The sequence below is a fragment of the Cervus elaphus genome, chromosome 11, assembly GCF_910594005.1.
Source record: "Cervus elaphus chromosome 11, mCerEla1.1, whole genome shotgun sequence".
Taxonomy (NCBI): domain Eukaryota; kingdom Metazoa; phylum Chordata; class Mammalia; order Artiodactyla; family Cervidae; genus Cervus; species Cervus elaphus.
The window spans coordinates 88,201,831-88,216,620 of record NC_057825.1 but is presented as its reverse complement, the minus strand read 5'-3'; the positions used below and the strand labels follow the sequence as shown (position 1 = coordinate 88,216,620).

At 39.3% G+C, this 14,790-nt stretch overlaps 1 protein-coding gene across 2 annotated transcripts in view; it reads left to right on the top strand.

Annotated features, from left to right (window-relative positions):
• Window positions 1-359: 359 nt before the first annotated feature.
• SPAST (spastin) overlaps window positions 360-14,790 on the top strand; it is a 51,710-nt gene continuing 37,279 nt past the window's right edge. For both annotated transcript variants that reach the window (XM_043918300.1, XM_043918299.1), the window contains exon 1: window positions 360-1,093. In XM_043918300.1, coding sequence (XP_043774235.1) covers window positions 685-1,093 — 409 coding nt within the window. In that variant the 5' untranslated portion in view covers window positions 360-684. The remainder of the gene's footprint in view (window positions 1,094-14,790) is intronic.

The following is a 14,790-nucleotide window of genomic DNA, read 5'->3' as shown; positions in this document are numbered from 1 at the left end:
CCTCAATCTTCTCAGATAATAATTGCTAGATTGGACCCATTACTTTTGCGGTGAAACTGGGATCAACCATTCCTTGTGGAAGACTGGCAGAAAATGCTGAAAGAAATATAAGAAAACGATGACATCGCAAGTCCTGCGAACTAGCCGAGGGACCCCAAGCTGCAGCGGTCCCTTTCTTGAGTTGACGGTCTAGGTGCCCTGATTTCGAGCTGCCAGGGTCGGCGAAATCGATTGAGCTACGGGTCCCTAATGGCTCAGTAGGCCGAACTGCACACTGGGAAGTGTAGTTCCGCGGGGGAACGGACGGAATGGCGAGCGGCGCACACGCGCACAAGGAGCTCAGGGCAACAAAGACGGCGACGTGCGCGCACGCGCCGGAGAAAGAGTCGGAAGGGTTGCGCTTGCGCTCCCGGCCGCCGCTCTGAGCTACCGAGCCGCCGAGAGGACAGAGAGAGGGAGGGGCAGGAGCCACCGACCGGCGGAGGAGGGAGAAGGGTTGTGCTCCTGGGCGAGCAAGGAGAAAGGGGCGGGGCCGGCGAGCAGCGCGCGGAGGTGCACAGCTCCTGGGACCGAGGGGCGCGCGAGGGTCTGTGGCCCTTGCCGTCCCAGTGGCCGCCGCCGTCGCTTGGCCGCCGTCGGTCTGCGGGAGGCGGGTTATGGCGGCGGCGGCAGTGGGAGCTGTGAATGAATTCTCCGGGTGGACGAGGGAAGAAGAAAGGCTCCGGCGGCCCCAGCAGCCCGGTGCCTCCCAGGCCTCCGCCCCCCTGCCTGGCCCGCTCCCGTCCCGCCCCCAAGCCGGCCCCTCCGCCCCAATCGCCGCATAAGCGAAACCTGTACTACTTCTCTTACCCGCTGTTCGTAGGCTTCGCGCTGCTGCGTCTGGTCGCCTTCCACCTGGGGCTCCTCTTCGTGTGGCTCTGCCAGCGCTTCTCCCGCGCCCTCATGGCCGCCAAGAGGAGCTCCGGGGCCGCGCCGGCCTCGGCCTCGCCCCAGGCACCGGTGCCAGGCGGGGAGGCCGAGCGCGTCCGAGCGTTCCACAAACAGGCCTTCGAGTACATCTCCGTCGCCCTGCGCATCGATGAGGACGAGAAAGGTAAATGGGGAGTTGGCGGGAGGGGGCGGCGGCGCCGGGAAGAAAGCGGTGGGGTCTTCGAGGGAGGGCAACACCTGCGTCCCTTTCCTGCCAGAGCCAGCGGGCACCCCCGGAACTGATCTGCCCTGCGAGCCTGCTTGCTCGGGGTTAGACCTTCACCTTCATCCAGTTGAAAACCTCTCCCTTTTCAGGCACCCTAGCCGCCGACTTTGTTTCAGATACTAGCCTACACCTACATTTCTGCATGACCCGAGTCCCTGTGAGACATCTAGACGTGCTGCTGACAGTTGTCCTAGAGTGACCACACAGATCCTTTCTAGCGTTGTAAACAGTGAGTGGCTTGCTCTGAGCCAGGTTTCCAAAAGGTTTTGATATCGAAGAAGCTGTTCCTTGTTACAGGCTTTTAGTGAAAGCAGAGTACTGTGGTGTCAGAAAAAGAACAAATGGTGACAATTTTGAAAGGAACAGCTGCATATGATTACAGCTGAATTTGCACTATTTTTTAAGTTTCATAACAGTTATTTTTGTCAGTATAATGACTTTTAAGTATTTTCAATAAAATTCTGTGTTAGTATAAAACTTTTGCTAATGGTTGATTTGATCTCATCTAAATGAATATTCCAAATATTCCATTCAGAATTTCTAAATTGAAATATTGAGTGAATAGGATTAGTGTATACATACTATTTTACAGTAAAATGTGAAGATTTCCGTTTCTGGATGAAAGCAAGGGTACCACAGTCTTCAGATTTCTTTTAAACTAACATTCTTTTTTTTTTTTTAGTCTTTTTATATGCCGGGCACTATTTTCTTGGCTTTGCATGTGTAATCTGTTTAATCCTCACCACTACCCCCTGAGGTGAAGATACTGTTAGTTTCAGTATTTTACAGATGAACAAACTGAGGTTCAGAAGGTGAAGCAGGTCGTTTGAAATCTATGCTGATTGCTAATGAAAAATTTTTGTGGAAGATAATAAATGAAAGTATAACATTTTGAAAATCCCTCCTCTCATCCCTAACTCCAGTTTGCTGAGATCTTTTGCCTCTAACTCCTCATTTGCATTCATTAGTATTAAAAAAAAGCAATCTACAGTTCATTTGTAGTGTTTCCAGTGCTGACTCCACAAACTTACAGATTTTCTGTTTCGTTGAAATCTATTTCCTTTGTGGGGCCTTGGACTGGGAAGTAGGATATGAGGAAGGAGGCCGGTATTCATGGGTTTGGAGTGAAAGGACAGAGAGGAGGTTTCAGAAAGTTGAATAAAGGAGGCACATTTAAGAAAAGAATACTGTGTGTTTTTGGAGGGAAATTTTTTATTAACTACTTTATTTCCACCTATAAGGAAGATCCAAGATCACTTAGGAGGATGAAGAAGCATATACCATTATCCCTTTCTAGAGAAGCACTGTTTTATTGCACTATTTTATTATAATAGAGTCCTCTGAAGTTTACTAATCTAGGTCAAAAGTTGCATAGAGGGATAAATTTGAGGGTAGATCATTTGTTGTATTTGAAAAGAGAATGCCAGTACAACACAAGGAAATTTTGTTAACACTGAGTGATGGGAGTTGGGAGGTAGCAAAAGAGATCAACGAATACTTAGGCTTTAAAAGAAGGTCCTAGACTCTTAAAGAGAAATCAGTTCCATGTGAGGGGTAAGTGATGGAAGTGGAATTCAGACCTTGGGTTTCATGCTGGTGATTTATCTTTGGGCATCACATATATGCCTCTATTATATTTAAGTCCTCTTAAAATATTTAAATATTTTCAGCAATCTATGTACCACATATTTCACTCTCTTTCAACAATAATGTTTCTATTTGAAAGTTTTGCTTTATTTATATTTTCGTTTCTAAAGTGGACATCAGAATAGGCAGTGATAACTCTTTAGTTTGAGTTCTACAACTGCTGCATTATATTCCAAAGGAAATTGGTTCAAACTGAAGCAAATTAGTTATATTCATTTTCCTTTGAAAGTGAAGTAAAACTGAGTTTACATTGTTGTGGTTCTCTTTTATCTCAGATTTTCCCTTGAGCATATTGAAATTTTTTATATTTTAACCTCAATTCCATAGATGCAAGAGTTCACATTTGAGGTCTGTTTGCCTCTCCGGCATCCGTGACAATACAGAACTTAATTCCAGGAGAATTTCATTCTCTCTCTTTCCTCCTGCATCAAAATATATATGAACAAATAGAAATGAATTGAATAGATAGTCTTCACAAGTTTCCTGACTCTCTGGTTAGCCCCTGAATCATTAAGGAGCTAGTAATGTCCTGCATTCCCTTTCCCTTGATAACTTGACTTAGTTTATAAATATACCGAAAGCCACTTTAGTCCAGCAGGTGAAGTGGGCTATTTCAGACTGTCATGATGTTAGGTAATTGACACATTTGGTGCCTTTAAATAATAAAGGCCAAATTAAATCTTATTGTAACAAAGTAATATGTAAATGTTATTTATGTGGTGACTATTTTGAATTTTATTTTTTTATGGCATACTTAACTGTGATGCTGAACTTTCATAAAGGCCTAGGTTATCTAAAACTATGCTATTTTGATTAGAAAGGAATAGCACAGCAAATTCTATTCACCTAATAAAAGATTATGTGAAGTTTGTTCATTAAAGCATTTATTGAATATCAGTTAATTTGCTCAGCTCTGCATTCTAGTTGTTAACTTGAGAGAAAATTACTTCCTCTCCAGTGAGATGTGTTAAGACGTTTCTTGTGTGATTAATAAATGTGTGTATTCTTTAAAAAATGTGTGTATTCTTTCATATATATTATGTATCCTTCATTTTTTCCCAAGAAGTTAAATGATTTGTGGATATTTTATTTATTGTTGAACATCTTTGGAAAACTGATAACCTATGATGTCCACTGTATATCTGGAGAAACTGGAATTTAAAGAGTGAACGCACAGTAGTAGAATTAGGAGCAGAGTTGAGGTGAACAGATTCATAATTTCATACTTTTATTTTATTCTAAGCAGGTTCTCTATTGTGTAATTCCAAGGCCCCCTTGGAATACTTGGGGAAGAAAAGGAGGTTGTAATAGTGGTCCTTTGGATTAACCAGAACATGAACTAACATGCTTTGCATGGCTTCTGCAGGTAGACAGGTAGACACGCTTGCAATCTCCTGAGTAGTACTGATGCTCTAGGTGTGGTTCAATTACCTCAGATATGTAGGACTTGACAGATAGCAACGGCCCAGTGTGTTTTATGAGAGAGAGAGAGTCAGTTTGTCAAGATAAGACAGGGCTGCATGCCGCATCTGTCAACAAGGATAGAATTATCTAAATAAAATCCTTTTCTGTTTATTTCTAGTCAGTTTATATTTAAAAGAGGTTTTTTTTTTTAAACTACTGTATAATTTTATAATTTCATATAGCCCAACACTGTTCCTTATTTAAAACACACACAAAATACTTGCTTATCCACATCTATTTTCAGAAGGTGAAGCTAGAGAGTAGAAATCAGAAGTATCAGAGCTGGAGATCTGGTATATTTTCTTTTACTTTGAAAGGATTGATTTCAGGCAATTTTTTTGTGCCTAATTTCTGCTTTAAATGATTAGAACAAGGAAAGAATTATTCTGGTGGATTGACATTCTGAAAATATCATACTTTTCCCAGAGAATAACATTACTTTTTATTAAATATGCAATAAACATTTCAGATTTCTTTGGAAGAATAGGGAGTGACATTTGCACTAAAGACCAAAAAGCAGCCATTCTTAGGAACTTCCTCCCTTGTTCTGTTTTTAGGGGTTTTTTTTTTATGATAGTTTATATCCTTCCTCATGTAAAATACAGTTCACCTTGTAAAACTCACCTGGTAACTAGATTCCTAAGATTATTGTTACTCATCCTGATGACAGTTGTCAGTAAATAAGTATTAAATTACCAAAGAAGGATCTTTCCTAACCCTTCTTGCCTTTTTTCCACTAGCTTATTCTCTGTGCTCTACCCAATAATAGTTGGATTTTTCAATCTAGCAAAGTATAGATTCCCTGTTTTTCTACTAATTTTCCTCTCTCTTGACCTATATAATAGCAGTGAAGGTATTAATAAGCTGACCTAGCTTTTTTTTTTTACTCTTGCTTTGTGAATTAACAACTGCTCATTCTCGATACCCTGTAGAATAAAACATCTTTGAGCACACTCAAACTCAGCAATTTGTTCTGGTAAATGAGGAAAGAAAAATGTCAAAATCGAGGTTTTCTTGGGACTAATAAATGTTTTACAGCCATATAGATATAGCATCGACAGATTATGCTTATTCACATTTTCCTGCTCTTTTGCAGATATTTTATGCTGAAGTGGAGATATTTTGTGCTTAACTGTTGTTGTTCTTAAGTGATTATGCCAGTGCCTTTCAGTGAACGATCACTAGAACACACACCTGTGGCTTACAAAGTGGGACGTATTACTTATTGTAGCCAAGAGAACACACACCGTGGGGAACCATCCCTTATCTCAGGAAAAGGCAACTAGAAAGAATGTACAGAATTTGGTCTTGTACTCAGTGATTTTTGAGGAGAAGTTACAGAAGCAAGGTTTTGCTCTGGATTGGATGCTTTCAGGAATTGTGGATCATTCTGTAATCAAGTTTTTAAAATTTGATACAGAAGGGGAGACTAGAGTGAGGATGAAGCTCTGGTTGGTTGAGAGGCACTCATTAGCCCAAAGAGAAGGATATTTGATATTTCTTGGGCAGTGTTCATGTTTTGTGTGTTTTTAGACATGATTGCAAAGTAGTTTTGTTTTTATCTTCATTCATCATGATTACAGAGTGGACCTGTCTGATATTCTATGAAATTGTTTATATTCAGTATAACACCAAGGCACAGTTGTAATGTCAGATCATTTCCTTGTTACACTAAGGCTTAGTTGATGGTACTAGCTCCTGGATGTCAGGGGCTGCTTTTCGTTGTCTCAGCTTTGAGGGTCTAATTTCATCCTTTTTAAATTGCGGTGCCTCTTACCCAAATTGACATTTGAATTCTAACTGTACAGGATCCTGGGCAAGTTACTGTTACACTGAGATAATGTTTGTGAAATACTCAGTACTTGTGCATAGTAGATCCTCAGAAAATAGGAGCTACTTTTATTATTAATTTTACAGTTCTTTTAAGGTTACAGCCTCTAGAGGTTATGCTTGAACATTGTTAAACCTTGATATCTAGTTTTTATTATCCTCCTTTTAGGAAACAGCAGTCTAAATGTGATTTGGGGAAGAAGGAAAATTATCTAAAGAGTGATATAAAAATATATTTGTTAATTATGACTCTTAGTTCAGAAAAAACAAATGGAAGTCTCTTCTTAGCCTCACTTAGTATCCTAGCTTTTTATTACAAAAGAGATAAAATGAATTTTTTGTTCTTATGTATGTACTCATAGATGAATGCATACTTTTTTTAGGATTGCTTGATTGATTTTTGGTTATGCTGGATCTTCATTGTTGCATGGGCTTTTCTCTAAGTGTGGCCAGTGGGGGCTACTCTCTAGTTGTGGTGCATGGGCTTTTCTCATTGTGGTGACTTCTCTTGTTGCAAAGCACAGGCTCTAGGGAGCTCCGGCTTCAGTAGTTGGAGCACATGGGCTCAGTATTTGTGTCTCCCAGGCTCTAAAGCACAGGCTCAATTTGCGGTACAGAGGTTTAGTTTGCTCCAAGGCATGTGGTATCTCACCGGATCAAGGATTGAACCTGTGTCTCTTGCATTGACAGAAGGATTTTTTTTTTTTTTTTTTTGCACCGCTGAACCACCTGGGAAGCCCAGAATGCAAGCTCTTGATAGACAGTTTGGAAAATACCAATAATGCACGAAAGTTAAAATTATCCACCATCCATCCATAGTAAATACAAAAGATTTTTAAAGAAAATAAGTTGAAATTCTTAAGGTTAAAGAAAATGTCCAAAACTGTAATGATTTCTTTACATGGGGTTGAAAACCTTTCCAGTTAAATGGGGGAAAAAATAAACCTTCATTTCAGAAATAAACCTTGATGTTTGAACATGAAAGCAAATATGGCCTTTTTGCTGAATTAAAATAATAAAAAGAATCCTTTCTGTAATAGTGAACTATGAGAGAATGAACCTGGTAGCTGTCAGTCTGATGCTTCATGGCCTCTATAGTTCATTGTGGATTAGCACACATTAAAATCTACTGTAAGGTCTTTAAAGATTCCTGTTACTTTCAAATGTGACACTTGCAAGCTGCTAGCAGAAAATTGTGTAGGAAAATGGATATACTTATTTCCTGGAGTTGTTTGTAGAATGTTGCTTAAGAAGGACTAAATAGATGAGTAAAAACAGTGGGCTTTAAGAGCAACAATACAACTGTGCATACAGTTCTGCAGTAGAAGGATTTATATTTATCAATACGTTTACTAAGTATGCCAAAAGTAATTTTTACATATCTCTTTTATTAAAATATTATCCCATGCCCTGTTTCATTTGATCTTTGCCACACGGAGTTAGGTAGAAGAAGTGTCATCTTGTTTTTAGGTAAGGAGACTAAAGCTCAGAGAGATTGCCTGACTTTGCCAAAGTCAGAGAGCTCTTAAATGATGGAGCAAGGACTTAAATCTCTATCTTCTAACTCTTCTAACTCTTCTAACTAGTTAGAAGTTGCAAACTGACATCCTCTCTACCCAAGCTGCTCTTGTTTTGATCTTCTCAGTGGCAGTCTGGGTACTACTAACATGTGAAGAAAAAGATGCAATAGATAATTCACAAATTAGTCCAGTATTCTTATCTTTATTTAAAGATGGATATCATCAGTATTTTTGTTGCTTGTACGGTAACACACATCAAAAATTAAAATAATGCATGAATATAGAAAGTGAAAATCTTCTGTAATCTTATCCTTAGACGATTACTGATAAGTTTCCTGACTTTGTCTATTACATAAACATAAATATTTATTCATTAGAAGAAAATGAATCATGTTGCCTAGAAACTGATCTGTAACCTTTTTAACTTAATGTGTGGGGACTCTCCATTTCAAAATACTTAATCTTCAAATACAAAAAAAAACTTGTATTTTTTTTTCAGTTTTAAGTACACTTTTATCAAAGTGTACATGAAGTACACACTTTGTGTATTGCTTAATGAATTATTAAGCTGAACATAGCAGTTTGAAACCTCACCAGGTCAAAAAATAGAATATTGCTCTGGAAGCCTGCCTTTCTCATCCTCCCTTCTGCTCACCACCTTTCCACACCCTGCACAAAGGTATCTTTGGTTCCTACTTCTTACACCATAAATCAGCTTAATAAATGAAATCATACAGTTGACATTCTTTTTGTGTATGGCTGCTTTTGCTGAATATTATGCTTGTCAGGGTGCTTCCCTGGTGGCTCAGATGGTTAAGAATCTACCTGCAGTGCAGGAGACCTGGGTCCCATCCCTAGGTTGGGAGGATCCCTAGAGAAGAGAATGGCAACCCACTCCAGTATTCTTGCCTGGAGAATTCCATGGACAGAAGAGCCTGGTGGGCTACAGTCCATGGGGTTGCAAAGAGTCAGACACTGCTAAGCGACTTTCACTTCACTTCATGCTTGTCCAATCTTTGAGGTTACTTTTGGCAGTAATTACTCATTTTCATTGCTGTGTACAAGGGGTCAGCAAACTGCCTGTGATTGGTCATTTAGTAATTTTTTTTATTGTGGTAAAACATAGATAACAAAACTTGCCATTTTAATGATTTAAAGTGTGGGAATCAGTGGCATTAAATACATTCACAGGGGACTCTGGCAGTCCAGTGGTTAAGACTCCTTGCTTCCACTACAGGACGCATGGTTCAATCCTTGGTCGGGGAACTAAGATCCTGCATGCCGCATGGCCAAAAAAAAAAAAAGAAAAATACATTCACGGTATTGTGCAACCATTAGCACTATCCGTTTCTAGAGCTTTACATCCTCCCAAACCAAAACTCAGTACCCATTGAACAATAACTCCTCATTTCCCCTTCTCTATTCTTCCCTTGTCCCAGTCCCTGATAGCCTCTGTTTTGCTTTCTGTCTGTGATTTTGCCAATTCTGGGTACCTCATATAAGTGGAATCACATAGTATCTGTCCTTTCGTGTCTGACACTTCACGTAGCATTTCGGCATCTATAAGCAATGCTGAGGCATGTAACAAATTTCATTCCTTTTTTAGTCTGAATAATATTCCATTGTATGTGTATGCCATGTTTTGTTTATCCATTCATTTGCTACTGGATATTTGGGTTGTTTCTATCTATTGTTGATAATGCTGCTCTAGGGACTTCCCTGGTGGTCTAGCAGCTGAAGTTCCATATTTCCAGTGCAGGTGGCATGGATTTGATCACTGGTCTGGGAATTAAGAGCTTGTATGCTATAAGGCATAGCTAAAAAAAATGGTATTATAAATATTGGTATACAAGTTTCTGAGCCCCTTTTTCAGTGCTTTTGAGTATCCACGTAGGAGTAGACTTGTGGGATCATATGTTAATTATTATGTTTAATTTTTTGAGGGACTGCCAAATTGCTTTCCACAGCAGCCTTGCATTTTTACATTTCCAGCACCAGTGCACAAGGGTTTCTAATTTCTCCACATTGGTTAGTTTCAAGGTTTGTTTACTTTGTAAAATAATGGCCATGCTAATTAATGTGAAGTGGTATCACATCATAGTTTTGATTTGCATTTCTGTAATGACTTATGATGTTGAGCATCTCTTCATGTGCTTATTGTCCATTTGCATATCTTCTTGGGAAAAATATCTATTAAAGTTCTTTGCCCATTTTTGCATTCATTTTTAAGAACTTATTTATGGCTTCGCAGGGTCTTTGTTGCTGCACATGGGCTTTCTCTAGGTGCAGCAAGTCGGGAGTCACTCTCTAGTTGTGAGTGGGTGGGCTTCTCATTGCAGTGGTTTCTCTTGCTGCTGAGCCTGGGCTCTGGGTGCTCGGACTTGAGTAGTTCAGTACTTGGGCTCGGTTGTTGTGACTCCCGGGCTCTGGAACACAGGCTCAGTAGTTGTGGCGCATGGGCTTAGGTCTCCTCAGGGTGTAAGATCTTTCCAGAGCGGGGACTGAACCCGTGTCCCCTGCATTGGGAGGAGGATTCTTGACCACCGAACCACCAGGGAAGCCCTCATTTGTTGTTGTTGTTGTTGAAGTGTTGAGTAAATACTTCAAGTGCTCTTTCACAACTATTCAACACTCCTCTATAGGGGGTGTGACCCAGTAAAGCTTCATATAGAAAAACAGGCAGCTGACTGTATTTGACCCTTGGGCCACTGTTGTTCATAGATTATGTACTTCCTAGATTATGAGCCATACTGTGTGTGTAGTTCAGATTATTGGCTAATAGTTTCAGCTACAACTGCAACCATTGATTGTAAGCGTCTGCCATCCCATTCTTCTTTTGATTTGATGTAGTCTTGTTGGTTGAGTTTGAATGTTATTGGGGCCCATATAGGAGAGAGGGAGATGTATAAGGGAAACCAAGAACTGCTGAAGGCCTTTTGTGTGCTGGAGATCATTGTAAGTTTTGATTTTTCTGCCGTGATTTAGTCAAAAGGGGGAATTCCCTGGCGGTTCCATGGATGGGACTTGATGCTTTCACTGCCGGGACCTGAGTTCAGTCACTGGCTAGGGAACTAAAATCCTACAAGCTGTGTGACGTGTCCAAAAAGAAAAATATATATAAAAAATTTAGTCAGAAAAAAAAAAAAAAATTTAGTCAGTAGGGTGGTCATCGAAGGTTATAGGCTGTAGATTCCCCTAACTTAAGGGATTTAAGTGATTTGAGTGTTGGTGTCAGTCTGTATGCAAGCTAGCCTTTTTCACTGATGTAAAGGCCCAATCAAAATCTAGGAATCTTTGCCACTAATTCTCCTGGGCATGCCCTGGAATTCATTTTTTGTCAACTTAGTTCCACGAGTCTGGTCACATTCGCATTCAGAATTGATGACAGGCTTCCCCGGTAGCTCAGCTAGTAAAGAATCTGCCTGCAAATGTGGAAGACCCTGGTTTGATTCCTGGGTCTGGAAGATCTGGCGAAGGGATAGACAACCCGCTCCAGTATTCTTGGGCTTTTCTGGTGACTCAGCTGGTAAAGAATCCGCCTGCAATGCAGGAGACTTGGGTTCAGTTCCTCGGTTGGGGAGATCCCCTGGAGAAGGGGACAACTACCCACTCCAGTGTTCTTGCCTGGAGAATTCCTTGGACTTGAGAAGCCCAGCAGGCTACAGTCCATGGGGTCTTAAAGAGTCAGATACGACTGAGCGACTTTCACTTCACTTAAAGCAGAGACGTGCCCCAGATGGTAGACTCAGCTCTTTAGCGTTTCTCTTTTTCATATTTTGGTAATTTTCAAAATAACCATCCTAATGGGCCTAAAATGATCTCTCCTTCCAAATTTTGGTAATGTTCACTGTTTTGAAAACTCTCTGATCCCTTCAAATGGATGTTTTTAAAATATTTTTTCTAGTTTTTCTTTTCTAATCTTATTCTTGTAATCACAATTTTAGCTCTGGTATTACTATCCAACTCAGAATAATTGTTCTTGTATCTAAATGTTAGAGTATTGCACTTTTAATTATTGAGGTATAATTTACATACAGTAAAGCTTGCCTTTTTTAGGGATCTGTGTAGTTCAGTGAGTTTTGACAAGCAGTTGTGTAAATTGTCACTACAGTCAGCGTGTGGAATGTTCTGTCGCCGCAGAAGCTCCCTTGGGTCTCTCTCTAGGCCCCTTTGCCCTCCCCTCAGCCACTGGCCGTCAGCAGTCTGCTCTGTCACTGGAGCTTGTCCTGTAGGTGGCGTCATGCGGTGTGTAGCCTCTGTGTCAGCCTCTTTTCACTTAGCATGTTTTGAGATTCATCTCTGTTCCTACATGCATCAGTATTTTGTTCCTTTTTATTGCTGAGTAGTATTCTGTGCATGGTTGTACCCTAATTTGTTAATCTGTTCACGAGATGATGGACATCTGGGTTTTTTCCAGTTTTTAGCTTTTATGAATAAAGTTGGCGAACATTCATGTACAGGTCTTTGATATTTTAATTTTTTAGGGTAAATATGTAGAAGAAGAGCTAAATCACATGGTAAGAATATATTAATGTTGTGAGGAACTACCAGACTCTTCCAAAATGGCCGTTTGATTTTATAGTCACCCCTGCAAATGTATGAGAAATTCATTATACTTTGTCTTGTAATTTTTCCCATTCAAAATTAAAATCGTATAGTTTTGTAGTTCCCTAATAGCTAATGATGTTGAACATCATTTCTTGTGCTCTCTTCTTTGGTAAAGTGTATGTTTTGATCTTTTGCACACTATTTTTTAATAACTTTAAAATATCATTGTAAGAGTTCTGTATATATTCTGGTTACAAGACCTTTATTAGACATATTGTTTGCAAATATTTTCTCCCTGTCGGTTTGTGGCTTGTCTTTATATTGTCAACTCTGTCTTTTGAAGGGCAGGAGCTTTTAATTTTTATGAAGTCTGGTTTATCAGTTTTTCTTGTTAAGGTTTGTAATTGGCCTAAAGCCAAGATCACAAAGAATTTTGTCTGTTTTCTTTTATAAATTTTATATTTTTAGGTTTTACATTTAGGTCTATAACCCATTTTAAGTTAATTTTTGTATGTCATGTGAAGTTTTTTTGCTTATAGATACCTGTTATTCCAATGTCGTTTTTTTTAAAAAGTTCTTTCTCCTTTGAATTACCTTGTCATCTTTGTCAAAGTCCGATCAGTAATGTCTATATGGGTCTATTTCTGTATTTCTGTCCCATTGATTTATACATCTTTCCTTTCTCCAGTGATCTTGTGCTTTTAGATAAGAGATAATCTATGCATTTTCATTTTCTACTATCATACTGACATCCGAGATTCAAATAAGGCAGTAAATCAACTTCCTGTTAACCAAAGACTATTAGGTAATTGAGTATAATTATTGAGCATGTGAGTTTATTTGTACAGAATTAGTCATTTCACTTGCCTCTGTGTAATGTGGTAAAATTTCTTAAAAGATTTTGTTCAGATGTTGCCAGTGAGAACAGTCATACACTGTTAATAGGAATATAAATTGGTCTAAGCACTTTCAAAAACCATTTTGTTGATTTCCGGTTAGTGGAGAGTATGTGATGAACCTGTGATTCATCAATTCTACTTCTTAAGCATATGTGTATATACTCTAGAGAAACTGACACATGTATATAAAGGGACAGGTACAAGACTGTTTACTCTAACATTATTTGAAATACTGGAAAACTGGAAACCTACATATCTTTTCATAGGAAATAGTTAAACTATAGGATAGGATACTATACAGAAGTCAAAAATAAATGAACGGGATCTCTATATAGTCACATAGATCTCAGAAACAATGTATATGTTTAAATTAAAGTGATAGAAATAAAATAGGAACAATAGAAAAAATGTGCAAGTAAGATAGACACTCAGTAATACTGATTTCTGGGAAGGAAAGGAGCATGGAAATGGGAAGAGGAGCAACAAAGAACTTTTCTGTTGTATCTGTTAAATTGCACTTTATTTTTAAAATTCTAAAGCAAATGTGACATTATTATCAATATTCCTACCACTCAGAATGCAAATGCTATTTTACTGATTTTTGTCGTTTGCTTCTTTTTTAAATTATAAAACCAAAAATGTAAACAGATTCTTTTAACAAAAAACTGGAAAGTAAGCATCTACATAGTTTGAATTGACTTAAGTGCTTAATAATTTCTTCATGTGTCATTATCAAGTACTTATCGAGCACTTATTCTGGATCAGGCACTGTAAAATACTAATGGCCCCATAGTAAGTGAGGAAGTACCCTACGGGGCCGAATCTAGTTAGTGATTTACTTGAGAGCGGGCGGAGGCAGGTGGTCGGAGGTACACACTGATAAGGGGACAGCATTTCTTTTTTTGAGAAGTGTTTGACTTATTTATGGCTGTACTGGGTCTTCATTCTTGAGCAGGCTTTTCTCTAGCTGCGGTGAGTGGGGGCCACCCACTAGGTATGGTGCACAGACTTCTCGCTGCGGAGGCTTCTCTTGTGAAGCTTGGGCTTTAGGCGCCTGGGCTTCAGGAGTTGCAGCACTTGGGCTCAGTTGTTGAGGCTTCTGAGCTCTAGAACACAGGCTCAGTAGCTGTGGCCACAGGCTTAGTTGCTCCACAGCAGGTGGGACCTTCCTGGGTCAGGGATCAAACCCACGTCTCCTGAACTGGCAGAGGGATTCCCCACCACTGAGCCACCAGCGAGGCCCAGCAGCATTTCTTAGTTATTGTGTGTGATGTTTTTAATAAGACTTCATCTATTCTTTGTTATCAAGAGAGTCATGGTATTTTATTGATGATGACATTTCAAATTATATTGAAGAATAGCATGGGAATTTTTAATTAAATAGGGACATGAGTTGGGAAAAACGAAAAGCAGTTCTTATGGATGATTTCCACCTTTGCTTTACTGTGTCTCTGTATTAGCCACTTATGAGGTGTTGCAGATTCTAAGGACCAGGAAATTAATTTTAAAAACCAATGAAATTTGCATATACTTGTTACCACTTTAAAGAAATATTCTACACATATTTTGATCATGCTGAATTTTTAGGTCCTTTTGGAGCTTAATTTTGAATCAAGAATAAATGTCATGTTTCAGAGAAAATAGAAATGTGTTACTAAATGGCCACACTTGCGACCTTTCATGCCAG